General features: G+C 43.5%; 1 protein-coding gene across 1 annotated transcript in view; it reads left to right on the plus strand.

Moving 5' to 3' along the window:
- FLT3 (fms related receptor tyrosine kinase 3) overlaps positions 1 to 8,564 on the plus strand; it is a 62,217-nt gene extending 53,653 nt beyond the window's left edge. Inside the window, exons 22-26 of the mRNA XM_055543123.1 lie at positions 2,484 to 2,606; positions 5,202 to 5,313; positions 5,637 to 5,736; positions 6,163 to 6,268; positions 8,005 to 8,564. Of these exons, the coding sequence (XP_055399098.1) occupies positions 2,484 to 2,606; positions 5,202 to 5,313; positions 5,637 to 5,736; positions 6,163 to 6,268; positions 8,005 to 8,127 (564 nt within the window). The 3' untranslated portion in view covers positions 8,128 to 8,564. The remainder of the gene's footprint in view (positions 1 to 2,483; positions 2,607 to 5,201; positions 5,314 to 5,636; positions 5,737 to 6,162; positions 6,269 to 8,004) is intronic.
- The last annotated feature ends 6,204 nt before the right edge of the window (positions 8,565 to 14,768 follow it).

The raw sequence follows: 14,768 nt of genomic DNA on the forward strand, positions 1-14,768 counted from the left end.
CTCCTCCATGCCCCTTTGCACTCTCCCCTTTTCTCCCTGAATTTGAAGAGAATAATTTCAACTTTTTTCTTTCTTTCTTTCTTTAATAATGTGCTCTCTCAGGGACTTCCCTGGTGGTCCAGTGGTTAAGACTCCACAGTTCCACCACAGGGGATTCAGGTTTGATCCCTGGTTGGGGAACTAATCCCACATGCCAGGTGGAGTGGCCAAAAAATTTCATAAATAAATAAATGAAAAATTGTAAAATGTGCTGTCTCTAATATAATGTATTACGTTGACTATATCCCAGGTTTAAGAAAAAGATGAACCTGGAATAAATCAGTAGCTTTGAAGGACAGGAAAAATTTCTATTCACAAGAACAACCAAACTATGAAACAGGTTGAGATAAACAAGAAACATGTAAGATCTACATGAAGAAACCTGTGAAACTTGGTTAAAGGGCAAAAAGGGAGACCTGAATAATGAGTTCTATTTTGTTCATAGAGGAGACATTCTATGTTTAAAAGTCAGTTCTCTCCAGATTAATTCTAGTTAACCCCAATTAGAATCCCAATATTTTTTTTTCTTTTGTGGATGTTGGGTTGGCCCAAAAGTTCGTTCGGGTTTTTTCCATAGGAAAAAAGGAAAAATCCAAATAAACATTTTGGCCAACCCAATCAATATATGTTGATGTCTCTGCTTTGCTTTTCCAACGTTGGGCATCCCTGCTCTATAGTTAAAAGAATGCTGTCTCCTAATCCTTCCCCACCCCTCATCCCGGGACATATTCCTCTCCTGTCTTCACAGCGTGCTGCTGAGTCAGTCCCTTTCTCAGCTCTGCATCTGCAATAGCGCTTTCACCAGTTTCTTTACACACGCTGATGGCATCTCCCTAGATGGTCCAGCCCGGTTGCTGGACCTGCTGTGGGACCCGGTTGCCTGTTGTTAGGTAAATATTCAAACTACTCACCATTGGAGGTCAAGGGGCACTGCCTTTTACTGCCCGCCGCCCCCTCTCCCCCCAGCTTGTTTTAATAAGAATGTTTGCAGTGTATCTGCTTTTTTGGAACTCTCTCCCCTGTTTTCCCTCTAGGCAGGTCCCTCGGAGTCACCGTCACTCTCTTCCCTTTGTTTCCTCCCTACTTCTCTGGCTGCCCTGGGTTTCCTCCGAGGCTGCGTGAATCCATCCTGCATTGCCTGCTGACCGGTGCCAGGCACCATGACAGGTGCCAAGATACAGAGGCAGGTCTTATCTCTGATGGGGAGAAAAAGAAAAGCAGAGATGCTACTAGACTGAGATGAATGCTATGCTCAGTTAAGTTCTGGGAACCCAGGGGAGAAACAGACACGTCAGACCCAAGGGTGGAGAGGCCGTGTAGAAAAGATTTTCTGAACAGAGTTCGTGCTGGGGCTGGCAGAGATTTTATTTTGTAATATTTTGGAGGAAAAAAAAGTTAATTTTCTAGTAGCTGTGGCTCCCAGGCTCTAGAGTACAGGCTCAATAGTTGTGACACTGGGGCTTAGTTGCTCCCAGATCAGGGATCGACCTGTGTCCCCTGCATTGGCAGGTGGATTCTTTTTTCTTTTTACTTATTTGGGTGTGCCAGCTCTTGGTTGTGATAAACAGCATCTTTGATTCAGCATGCAAGATATTGCAGCATGTGGGATCTAGTTCCTTGACCAGGGATCGAACTTGGGCCCCTTGCATTGGGAGCATGGAGTTTTAGCCACTGGACAACCAGGAAAGTCCCGGCAGGCAGATTCTTTACCATTGAGCCACCAGGGAAGCCCAGGGCTGCTTCTCATTCCACTTCAGTCAACCTTTCCAAACTTCTAGTATTTTTCCCGAATTTTTAAAAATATATTATGCCATTTTATTGTCAAAGCTATTTTCCATTCCAGTCAGGAGAAACATACTTGTCTCTGCCAGAAGCTCCTGCACCCCTTTTGGAGCCCAGCAGAGGCCGGGCTGCTGTGTCTCTCATTTACAGCCAGACACGCACCTGGTTTGCTTGACCTGCTTCTCAGAACCTGGCCCCTTTGCCTCTGGGAATGTTCCCCAAGGAGCACCAGTGGCTGCAGCACAACAGCTGACTTGTGCAAACACCGTGTTACCTGTTGTGATGACTGCTCAGGACTCAGTAAAGAGAAGACGCCTCTATGATCTGCCCTTCCATCATCTGTAACTCCTGTGGGCTTAGTTGCTCAGTCGTGTCCGACTCTTTGCCACCCCGTGGACTGCAGCCCACCAGGCTCCTCTGTCCATGGGATTCTCCAGGCAAGAATACTGGAGTGGGTTGCCATTTCCTCCTCCAGGGGATCTTCCCAACCCATGGATCGAACCCACGTCTCCTGCAGCTCTTGCATTGCAGGCAGATTCTTTACCATCTGAGCCATCAGCGAAGCCCTCTGTAACTCCTACTGAACTTGAAACGATAGGAAAGATTGTCCTCTGTGAAAACATACAACCGGGTAAATCACACTCCCATCTCGTTCTTTCTAGTGTCTTCACAGAGACCTGGCAGCCAGGAATGTCCTGGTGACCCACGGGAAAGTGGCGAAGATCGCTGATTTTGGGCTGGCTCGGGATATTATGAGTGATTCCAACTACGTCATCAGGGGAAATGTGAGATTCCTCTTTCTTATGTAGTTTTATCCTGTTTGGGGGGAGTTTTATTTTACTTAATATAATTTTATTCTTTTTTATTGAAATATGATGAAAAGAATATGAAAAAGAATGTATATATACATATGTATATGCATAACTGAACCACTTTGCCGTACAGCAGTAACACAACATTACAATTATTGAAATATTGTAGAATTATAATGTTGTGTTACTGCTCTACAGCAAAGTGACTCAGTTATGCATATATATATGTATATAAATGCATTCTTTTTCATATTCTTTTCCATCATGATTTATCACAAGTGTAGTTCCCTGTGCTCTACATTTTGTTTTGTCATTGCTAACCTAAATATCTGCACTCACAGTAGTGCATTTGTGATTTATGATAACTTCAGAAAACTTCCTCCCAGCAGTCTACTTCCTTATGCTTCCAAGGTTTTTCTGCAGCATCAGGGACTATTCCATCTGTAACAAAAGTTGAACAAAATAGCATCACACCTATCAATTAGGGCCTTGGAGTGCAGTCCATACTTTAAAAAAAAAAATCTTGTTACTTGTGCTCATTTCATTTCCTTTAGCTATTAAGTGACTATTGTGTTATACTTTCCATCATGAGAAAAGGTAATTATTACAAGACAGCATTTACAATACAACATATAAATTAAACATTAAATATACATTTGTAAAAGGCATAGTATTTAAATCAAATGTTAGTTGCCGAATATTTGTCATCCTGTTACTGTTATGCAAGGAGACCTCAAACATCACTGATGTTTGAGTTTGTGTGCTCACTCGTGTCTGATTTGCGACCCCCATGAAGTGAGGCCCACCACGCTCTTCTGTCCATTGGGATTTTCCAGGCAAGGATACTGGAGTGGGTTCCCATTTCCTCTTCCAGGGGATCTTCCCAACGCAGGGCCTGAACCCTCAGGCTGTTCAATTCTCCTGCAGGCAGGTTCTTTACCACAGACTCACCTGGGAAGCCAGAACATTACTGAATCTGCTTGTTTAAAAAAAACTGAGGATATGTGTGTTACTTATAAGAGAACTCCTAAAAGTACTCCTAAAAGATGATAAAATTGTGTATAGCTGAACAAATATGGTTTTTAAGAGTTACAATACCTGGATTTCAGCTCCTCTTCTTTCTGGCTATTCATTTTTATGATTTCTATCTGCTTTATTGTCCCTACTCTTGACGTAAGAATAATAACAACAAATGCTGGTATTGTGGTTACTGGGTGCTAAGTGCTATTCTAAGTATTCCAGGTATTGACTCAGTCCTCAAAGTACCCGTCTGTGGTTGAGAAACATCACCTGCTGAATATTGCACAGCACACGGTTAGATCGTGAATGGTCTAAGCCACACAGTCTGTGCACGACCACAGTGATTCAGTGTTTCCCGTGAGGATTACTCATTGCCTCGTAAGAAAAGGGTCTGTGGAGGGTAAACACACAATAAAGGTTACAAATCAAATTAAACTGTGTTCCCACTAGAATCAGACACTCAGCTGAGTTTGGATCTCTGCCTCCCTTATTGTAGCTGTAGTCATAAATAGGATGAACTAATGGCTTTGAAGTCCTCACCCTCCTCGCTGGTGGTTTCTTAAGCAGGAAAGCCAATTCCATTTGGAACCACAATTAATTCCTTTAATGAGTCAAAAGAACCAGACTGGCCAGCTTGATTCTCCCAGCTCATCCTTTTGAAAAGAATTTAAAACAGGGTTTCTTTCTCGAGCTTTGCTTTTACTTGGCAGATTAAACGTGCTCAGGGAAGGGTTCTCAATCCATGAAATGGAGAATGCTTCAAAACTCTCAGCCCCAGGAACCTATCTGTCCCTGTGCCTTGATTCTAATCTGAGGCTACACGCATTTGAAACTCTGCTTTCAAGCCACTGGGAGTGACTAAAGCCACAGACGCCATCTGGCGTCATTTCTGGGAGCCATGTCGTGTGCTCCCTCACCGCATTCCTGTGGATGAGATTTCCACTAAGCTTCTTCCAAGAAATGCTTTGACAAAATATTCCACTAATTCACCAGCATCCGCTTACCTGTGGGGAAGTGACTGGCTGCTCCTCACTGTGGGGAGGGAGGGGGAGGAAGCGGGGATTGGGGAGGGAAAGTCTACTGGAAACTTACCAACCCCAAATGCAAGCTTGAGTTTTAAAGAAATCAGAAGTTTGTTTGTCTAAGGCTAATGTGTTACAGTATTAATCTGACAGTGAGAAACGTCCCCTTGGGAAATAAGATTTTCTCAGGGAAGTAGTAATAGTGCCCTTAGGGAGAGAATGGACTTCCCTGGTGGCTCAGATGGTAAAGAATCACCTGCAATGCTGGAGATGTAGGTTTGATCCCTGGATCAGGAAGACCCCCTGGAGGCAGGCATGGCAAAACCCATTCCAGTATTCTTGCCTGGAGAGTGCCATGGACAGAGGAGCCTGGCGGGCTACAGTCCATGGGGTTGCAAAGAGTCAGACTGGCCAGAGCGACTAACACTAGGGAGAAAACAAAGGTGATCATCTCACTAACTGGAGGAAAGAAGGGATGTTTATTCGTGGAAAATTCACCACCAACCTCTGCTTGGGTTTTATGCAGGCCCGTCTGCCTGTGAAGTGGATGGCCCCTGAAAGCTTGTTTGAGGGCATCTACACAATTAAAAGCGATGTGTGGTCATACGGAATATTACTCTGGGAAATATTCTCGCTTGGTAAGACTTGCAGTTCCCTGGGCTTCTGCATTCTGTGCCCTCTGCACCCCTCCCCCACTCCTATTTCAAAGGGTGGAGGAAACACCCCTTCCCAGAGCTCCCCCCAGTCTTAATTCTGTTGCAGCCTGAGCCCCTTTATGTTTATCACTGGTGTCTGTCTGTCTGTCCTATAACCTGCTCTCAAGCAGGACCGTGGCTTCTGCCAGGAGCCCAGCACCTCGCAGTGCTGGTCCAGGAAGCGAGGATCTGTGTGTTTGCTGATTGAATAAATGATAAAGAAATGAAGGGTGAGCGGGTGGTCATACGCCCTCCTGTTTTTCCAGGTGTCAATCCTTACCCGGGGATTCCAGCTGATGCTAACTTCTACAAACTCATCCAGAGTGGGTTCAAGATGGACCAGCCATTTTATGCCACGGAAGAAATGTAAGTACAGGTTAGGCTGAGAAGTGGCTGAAATCGGAAATGTACAGACTGTCTAGCCCCCAGCCCATGAGAAAAAAAGTAAAACTCCTTAGCATAAAGTTCCCATGGTTCCTCTTAAGAAAAGAAGAAGAAATTCTTCCTTTGGGTTTCAGGAATTTCTGAACACAACTGAACCTTTTCCTGGGTTTCAGTTTTTACTTGAGGGACCCTTCTCCTGAATTCTGGTCCACACTGTATTTGTCCAAAGGCATCATCTAATTTGTCCTTTCTGATATGAGTTCTAAGTCTAGGACAGTACTTGCCTCAGGACAAACACGCCATAAATAAGTCGGTCCACAGTAATAATTGGTGCTTTGTTAAGTGGAAAGTCACCCATTTTGCTTCATTCAGATTTCCTGTCTTGCTCCTGTTCTGTTATCTTTGCAGATACTTTATAATGCAATCCTGCTGGGCTTTTGACTCCAGGAAACGACCATCCTTCCCTAACCTGACTTCATTTTTAGGGTGTCAGCTGGCAGATGCAGAAGAAGCGGTAGGTAGCAGTACAGTATTTCATAAAGAACTCCGTCACTCAGAACTCTCATGGCTGATTTGCTAAGCACTAAATTTAGTTACCAAGCTGCCTTCCTCATCACAATTGGTCTTGATCACTCCTTAAAAGTTATATGGGGTTAGATATACTTATGGACAAGTGTTTTAAAGGGAAAAAATTTTAAAAAGGCTTTTCCTGAAAATTTCAATCAATTGATTAAGAAGTTAAGTGCTTTTACATGACCAGTGCAGAGGATGAGACCAGAAAATGGAATGTAATCCCTATCTCCAGAAGGTACTGAGCTTTCCTAACTCAACAGCAAGCCTTCACATGGAATAATGTACAACTCAATCAGGTAAGAAAGAGCACAGCCCTGGAGTTCTGGGAGCCTGGGCCTCCCAGATGGTTCAGTGGTAAAGAATCTGCCTGCCAAGAGACAGAGGTTGACACAGGTTCCAGCCCCGAGTCGGGAAGATCACCTAGAGCAGCAAACGGCAACCCACTGCAGTATTCTTGCCTGGGAAATCCCATGGACAGAGGAGCCTGGTGGCATACAGTCCATGGGGTCGCAAAAGAGTCAGACATGACTTAGCAACTAAACAACAATTTATCCCAAAGACAGACAAGGTCATGTGTGCACTTTTCAGTTGGTCGGCTATGACCGACATCAAAAGCTTAATTATGGTACATGAGTACCGTGAAACCCTAGGCTGCCATTAAAAAGATGAGAAGTGCCCATGTGTAGTAAATAGTGAAAAGATGTAACACATGTAACATAGGAAGAACATATTAGTAATTCTTAACAAGGATCTACAACAGACTCTGCTGTCCGAGCCTCCTGAGACAAAATTGTGTTTGAACAGCTATCTACTGTAATGGTGATTTCAGCTTGTTTTTGGTCCATGTATCTGTCTATATTGCTTAGGAGGCAAAAGGAGAAAGGGGTGGCAGAGGATGAGATGGTTAGATAGCATCACCGACTCAATGGACATGAGTCTAAGCAAACTCCTAGAGATAGTGAAGGACAGGGAAGCCTGGTGTGCTGCAGTCCATGGGTTCACAAAGAGTCGGACACAACTTAGCGACTGAGCAACGATTGCTTAGTTTATCTATATGAATGTGTATTAACGTTACAGTGAGACAAAAAAGTGGAGCTGTTTTCATTTGGACAAAAATTTTAAAGTCACTAAACTCCCAAATGAAAACCAAGAAATCTGTTCTCTGTATTCATCGTATAAAGAACAGATCTCTTTGGGGGGACTTTCTCTTTTTTAAAAAATTTATTTTATTTGAAATATAGCTGATTTACAATGCTGGGTTAATTTCTGCTGTACAGTAAGGTGATTGAGGTATACACATATATGCATTCTTCTTCGTTTTCTTTTCCATTATGGCTTAATCATAGGATATTGAATATAGGGCCCTGTGCTGTACAAGTAGGACCTTGTTGCTTTACACAAATGGCCTTTTTCTTCTATGGTTTTTCTGCATGGCGTTAGCATTTCTAGATTGGGATTCTATATCTAAGAGAAGAAGCAATAATGAAATAAAATATTTGACTATGATTTGATTTCTCCCTTAATAAAAGGACCGCATTTGCTTTGTCCATTAATACGTAGACTATCCTCTATGATCTATATGTAATAAATGCAAGTAACAATTTGCAATGTAGGTGTGTGACTCGGCAGTCTTAGTCATTAGGTGGTGATGTGTGTCCATCTCTTTCCCACACACAGATGTATCAGAACATGGATGGCCGTGTTTCAGAGCATCCTTCTGTTTACCAAAACAGGCGACCTTACAGCAGAGAGGTGGACTTGGGGCTACCCTCTCCTCAGGTTCACACTGAAGATTCCTAGAGAAACGATTTAGTCTTAAGGACCTCATCCCCCCTGCCTACCTTAAACAGGCTGTGTAGATTACCAAAATAAGATTAATTTCATCACTAAGTGAAAATATATTCTCAACTGCTGCTTTGCTGGACTTTTCTCTAGAAGCTCTCTGTATTTACTCTTGTTTCCAAAGGGACTTTTGTAAAATCCAGTCATCCTTTGCACAAGGCAAGAAGAGCTGATAACGTTACCGAAGCATCTACCTTCATCCAAAGCCCTTCCCAGGCTGGCTTGAGTGAAAATTGTCTACCTGAAGTATAGTATACTCTTGTAAATACAGAAGACAAAAGCATTTTGCTAAGGAAAAGCTAATATGATTTTTTAAATCTGTTTTAAAATAATATGTAACTTTTTCAGCTATTTAGTGATATATTTTATGAATGGAAATAAAATTTCTACTATAGAAATGTTCATTATTGAGTTGTTTACATGGCAGATTTAGAGTGAGACTTCATGGGAGTCCTGAATCTCCTGAAACCCTGTGAGATATGTTGCTTGTGCCTGTGTGTTTTTTCCTTAGAAGAAGGCTGATTCCTTCATCAGATTTTTGAAAGGCTCCATGACTCCCGCCCCTAGACTGGGTGAAGAACAGCTGATGGTCATGAACTTTACCAAAAAAGGTGTCATACAGTGTAGACTTCCAGAGCCTACTTCCTTTTAGAAACAAGAACACAAAACAACATAATGCTGAGATTCACTCATGATGTTACACGGAGTTGTAATTATACAATTAACACTATTTACTCATTTTCACATGATGACATTTGAAGTTTTTAGGGGTTGGGTGGGGTCATGGCTTCACAGATAAAAAATTCCTCATGGTATTATCCTTAATAACATAACTTTTGTATGTACCAACTATGATATTGAAAAGGCAATCTTTTCTTAGGGAGGATGGCATTTATTTTATCTTTTAACCTTATTTTGTTGAAGTATAGTTGATTTCGGAGAAGGTGATGGCACCTGACTGCAGTACTCTTGTCTGGAAAATCCCATGGATGGAGGAACCTGGTGGGCTGCAGTCCATGGGGTCACAAAGAGTCGGACACAACTGAGTGACTTCACTTTCACTTTTCACTTTCATGCATTGGAGGAGGAAATGGCAAGCCACTCCAGTGTTCTTGCCTGGAGAATCCCAGGGATGGGGGAGCCTGGTGGGCTGCTGTCTATGGGGTCGCACAGAGTCGGACACGACTGAAGCGACTTAGCAGCAGCAGCATAGTTGATTTGCAATGCAGTGTTAATTTCTGCCGTACAGCAAAGTGATTCAGTTAATTATTTACTTATTCTTTTTCATTGTGGTTTATCACTGTTTCCTGTGTTCTACAGCTAGACCTTGTTTATCCATATTCTCTACGTAATAGTTTGCATCTGCTAATCCCAAACTCCTAATCCAAGGAAGGATAGCATTTCAAAACCTCTTAGGAGAGGGGGTGGGGGAGGGAAGGACTGGGAGTTTGTGATTAGCAGATGCAAACCAGTATAACAGGATGGATAAGCCACAAGATCCTGCTGTATAGCACAGAGCACTATATTTAACATCCTGGGATAAACCGTAATAGAAAAGAATATGAAAAATAATATATGTATGTATGACTTTTCACTTGGCTCTACAACAGAAATTAACACAATATTTTAAATCAAGTAGACTTCAATAAAATTTTAAAAATAAATAACCTTATAAGGGAAAATGAAATTAGATTCTTTTTAAACCCAGCTCTTAGCACAAAGTCAGCTTTCGTTTGGGTCAAGTTTTGTCCCAGACATGACTACACATTTTAAAAAGTGTCAGAATACAACTAATGATCCCTGGAGTTTGCGGCCGGGGTGTCGCTCCCTCCTGGTCAGCCCCTGCCTCCCAGCCCTTGTAGGAGTCTTGCCAGTAGGTGGCACCCTGGCACTACTCTTTTCATCACCACAGCCTGGCCACCAGGACTCCAGCCTGCCTCCGGAAGAGCAAATTTTAAGAAGCAGAATTAAAGAAAAAGCCAACCGGTTGATTAGAGGAAAGAATAAGCCTCTATGCAGATGACTTTGTTTATTCCCCTCTGTGGGAATGACAGTCCATTTTATGTGTATTATTTACACCAGTAATGCGGCAGCCTGGGGTCAGGCTCTCTCCTGGGACCTGGAATTTACCACTGCCTTCTACACCTTGCATTCATCTGCCCCAGAATGTACATCTGACCATATTCTTGGAGCACCTGCTCTGCTTCATGCTGTCTGAGCCTGGACTGGCTTCCTGTCCTGAAAACAAAGGCTCTATTTCTTAGAGATTTCCAGGAGGAAGAAAAGCACCCTGAGGGGCTGGTCTGTAGCAAGAAGATGCCTAGGTGACCTCACTACCACCTCAGCGCTCCTCCCACCCCTTGAGTTCCTTCCTGATCTCGCTTCTCACTCTTCAGCTTTTCATGAAGGACCACCGGCTCCATGGCATTTGTCTGAACTCACCTGCCATGCCCACTATCCTTTTCATCAAAATAAGTGACTTGTCAGAATTAACATTTGTTTTCCCAGATGGCTCAGTGGTAAAGAACCCACCTGTCAAAGCAGGTGACATAGAAGACGGGGGTTCGATCCCTGGGTCGGGAAGATACACTGGGAGAGGAAATGGCAACCCACTCCAGTACTCTTGCCTGGAGAGTCCCATGGACAGAGGAGCCTGGCAGGCTACGGCCCAGGAAGTCACAAAGAGGCAAACACATCTTAGCAATTAGAAAACAACTGTCTGTACCACCCTCAGCAACAGGAAAAAAAAAAAAAGAGGGGCAGTTATCACCTGGAAAAGCATATTTTTTTAGCTCCTGGAGACCCAACATGTATTAAAATTCCAATTATCTTAAAGAAGCAGAAAAGTCTCTGCTGATCTTTTTCTGCAGTAAAATACACATAATATAAAATTTACCACTTGAGCCACCTTTTAAACTGATGTATAGTTGATTTACAATGCCTTAGTTTCAGGTGCAAGAAAGTGATTCAGTTACATACATGTGTATATGTATATGTATTCTTTTTTCAATTTATTTTTTCTTTTATATTAGAGTATGGTTGATTAGCAATGTTGTATTAATTTGAGGTGTACAGCAAAGTGACTTAGCTACAGATATGATATTCTTCAGATTCTTTTCTATCATAGGTTATTACAAAATATTAAATATAGTTCCCAGTGCTATAAGTAGGTCCTGATTTCTTTATTTTATATATAGTAGTGTATATACCTTTTAGCCGTCTTTTAGTGTACAGCGGAGTGGTATTAATTACATTCACATTGCTGAGCAACCATTCTCACCATCATTTCCAGAACTTTTTCATCTTCTCAGACCAAAGCTGTCCCCCTTAGACACTGACTCCCTATTCTCTGTGTCCACCCCCACCAGCCCCTGGTGCTTGTCCTCTTTTCTGCTCTTCTGAATTTGGCTACTCTGGGAACTTTGTATAAGTGGCATCATGCAGTATATGTCTTTTTGTAACATAATGTCCTCAAGGTTCACTCTGATAAATTCTGTATATTATACTGATTTGTCCATAACACTATTCCAGAGCTGTGCTGAAGGCGTCACATGGATTTTCTCATTTAATAAACTGGCTGGTAGGAGCTTGTTCCAAGACAGTTTAACAGTGAAACCAAAGCTTAAGCTCAAGAAGTTCAAGTCACTTGGCTCCACCGAGATACTAACTGCAGACCTGACCCATCCCCGATGCCTGCCGCTTCCTCAGGCCTCAGCGACCACTCTGGGCTCCTTCGGCCAGAACTTTACGTTGCTTCCGCTCAGCCAGTGGAAGGAGTCTGGTGAGAGGAGGATCACAGGAGCTCCAACTCCCAATTTGCCTCAAATTTTGAAAGTAGGTTCAGGAAAGCAATTTGCCTTTCTGGTGTATCCTATTGAGAAAACGTCTGCCTATCCAAAAAAAAAAAAAAAAAAAAAAAATCATCTCCCTAAGCTCTGCTCAAGGAAACGTAAGCGTTGTCACTGAAGGGAACAGAAGCTTGAAACAGTTCAACTGGAAAAAAAAAAAAGAAGTAAAAATTTGACTGTTTAAGAATTTTCTCCATGGACTGCTAAAAGTCTCTTAGCTTAAAAGAAAAATTATAATGAAGTCAGATACAATAATACATTCAGCCCAGGACATAAGAATCATATCTTACAGGTTAAATGGAAATTATGAAGCTACATCTCTCTATAAATTAACTTTAGAAAATAACAGCTTTGGAATGCTCCTGATGGTTCAGTGGTTAAGACTTTGCCTGCCAATGCAGAGGTTGCCGGTTTAATTCCTGGTTGGGGAGCTAAGATCCTACATGTCTTGAGACCAAAAAAACCAAATCATAAAACAGAAGAAATACTGTGACAAATTTAATAAAGTGTTTAAAAATGGTCCATATTAAAGAAAATCTTGAAAAATAAATCAATAAAGTAAAATTTAAAAAGAAAATAACTGCTTTATCGATATATAATTCAAATACCATAGAATTCCCTTACGTATACTGTACAGTTCAGTGACTTAACTTTTTGCTAGGGTGAGAATGGCCTGACCTCTGACCATTTTGCTGCTGCTGCTAAGTCGCTTCAGTCGTGTCCAACTCTGTGCAACCCCATAGACGGCAGCCCACCAGGCTCCCCCGTCCCTGGGATTCTCCAGGCAAGAACTGGAGAGGGTTGCCATTTCCTTCTCCAATGCATGAAAGTGAAAAGTGCAAGTGAAGGCGCTCAGTTGTGTTCGACTCTTAGCGACCCCATGGACTGCAGCCTACCAGGCTCCTCCGTCCATGGAACTTTCCAGGCAAGAGTACTAGAGTGGGGTGCCATTGCCTTTACATTTCTTCAATTTGACTGGAGGAGTCAGACAGCATTAACTGAGCCCAGGGTCCTTGGTCCTTCGGCCAAGTTCCATGTTAGGAATTTGGTTGGATTTTGGTGGGTTTTGTGATCAGTCGTGCCCAGCTCTTTGTGACCCCCATGGACCTGCCAGGCTCCTATGTTCATGGGATTCCCCAGGCAAGGATACTGCAGTGGGTTGCCATGCCCTCCTCCAAAGGATCTCGTGTGTCTCCTACATCTCCTGCATTGGCAGGTGGATTCTTGACCACTGCACCACCTGGGAGGTCAGTTGCTTCAGTGTCCAGGACTGTTTAATACCTTAACCTTAAGGCTTCCTATTTTAGTAGGCTGTTTGGAGTTCCATTGTTATACAACAGATAACACCAAATAAAAGGTTAGGCTCCTGGTCTCTGCCCCAAATGCAAGGCCCTTCCCACTGTGCATGTCAGCATTTCCATGAGCTAAGAAGTTTCCACTTGCAAATTCAGATGTCTATCTCTCCCACTGCTTCAGAGGAGCTGAGAGCCGCCAGGCTCCAGGTCCAGGCTGCCAGTGCCTGGGGCTTGGTGGGGAGAAAGGACCCTTTGTGTGCAGAATAACAGGCGGAGGAAGGTAAGGGTCACGCACAGGGAGGGGAACCCTTTCTCCCTTGCCTTCTGCTCTGTCTTCAGTTCCCCACTCCTGTACTCACTTTGGGGACCAGGAAGGGAATAAGACTTCCGAGGGAGGGTTGCGAAGGGCTGGGGGTGCGGTTGCTGGATAGACCTCATCCTCCCTTCCCGACAGTCAGCTTTGAGGGCGCCGGGGGACGGAGATCAGAAAGAAATTCACACTGGCTGTTAGCCTGTCTGCAGGGAACCTGCAGGGACAGGAAAGGGCTGTGTTGGCTCTGGTGGCAGAAGGGACAGCAGAGGATGTTCTGTGGCTGGTCCTCTGCAGACTTCCTGCAGTGTATCAGCCGACACCTCTGCAGTGAGATGTTAACAGGAGCACTCTGCTAAGTTAACTTGCTTTATCTTTGCAAAAATCCCATCAGGCAAATACTTGTATTATCCCCGCTTTACAGACAAAGAAACTGAGGCTCAGAAAAGTTTAATAACTTGACGAATGCCAACTAGTAGGGGGCAGAGCCTGGATCCAAGCTCTCCTGGGACCAGGCCCTCCACACTGGATGCCTGCCTGAAGCTTCACACACGATACAGGATCCAGTGTTTGTTCACATATCTATGCAACGTATATGATAGGCAATACATATCATATATATCGGCTCCCCTGGTGGTTTAGTGGTAAAGAACCCGCTTGCCAATGCAGGACATGTGCGTTCGATCCCTGGGTCAGGAACATCCTGGAGAAGGAATTGGCAACCCACTCGAGCAAAGGAAATCTCATGGACAGAGGAGCCTGGCAGGCTACAGTCCATGGGGTCTCAAAGAGGTGAACACAACTTAACCACCCCACCACACACACACACACACACACGCATATGATTGTTGTTTAGTCACTAAGTCACCTCTGATTCTTTGCAACCCCATGGTCCGTAGCCTGTCAGGCTCCTCTGTCCATGGGATTCTCCAGGCAAGAATACTGGAGTGGGTTGCCATTTCCATATCCAGGGGAGCTTCCCAACCCAGGGATTGAACCTGGGTCTCTTACATTGCAGGCGATCTCCTGTATCATTGTGGATTGATTCTTTACCAACTGAGCTACCAGGGAAGCCCTGTGTATGTGCGTGTGTGTGTATGGGTGTGCCTATACATATTTATCTTCCTCCATATTTGAAGACACGGC

The sequence above is a fragment of the Bubalus kerabau genome, chromosome 12 (genome assembly GCF_029407905.1).
Source record: "Bubalus kerabau isolate K-KA32 ecotype Philippines breed swamp buffalo chromosome 12, PCC_UOA_SB_1v2, whole genome shotgun sequence".
In the NCBI taxonomy this organism is placed as follows: domain Eukaryota; kingdom Metazoa; phylum Chordata; class Mammalia; order Artiodactyla; family Bovidae; genus Bubalus; species Bubalus kerabau.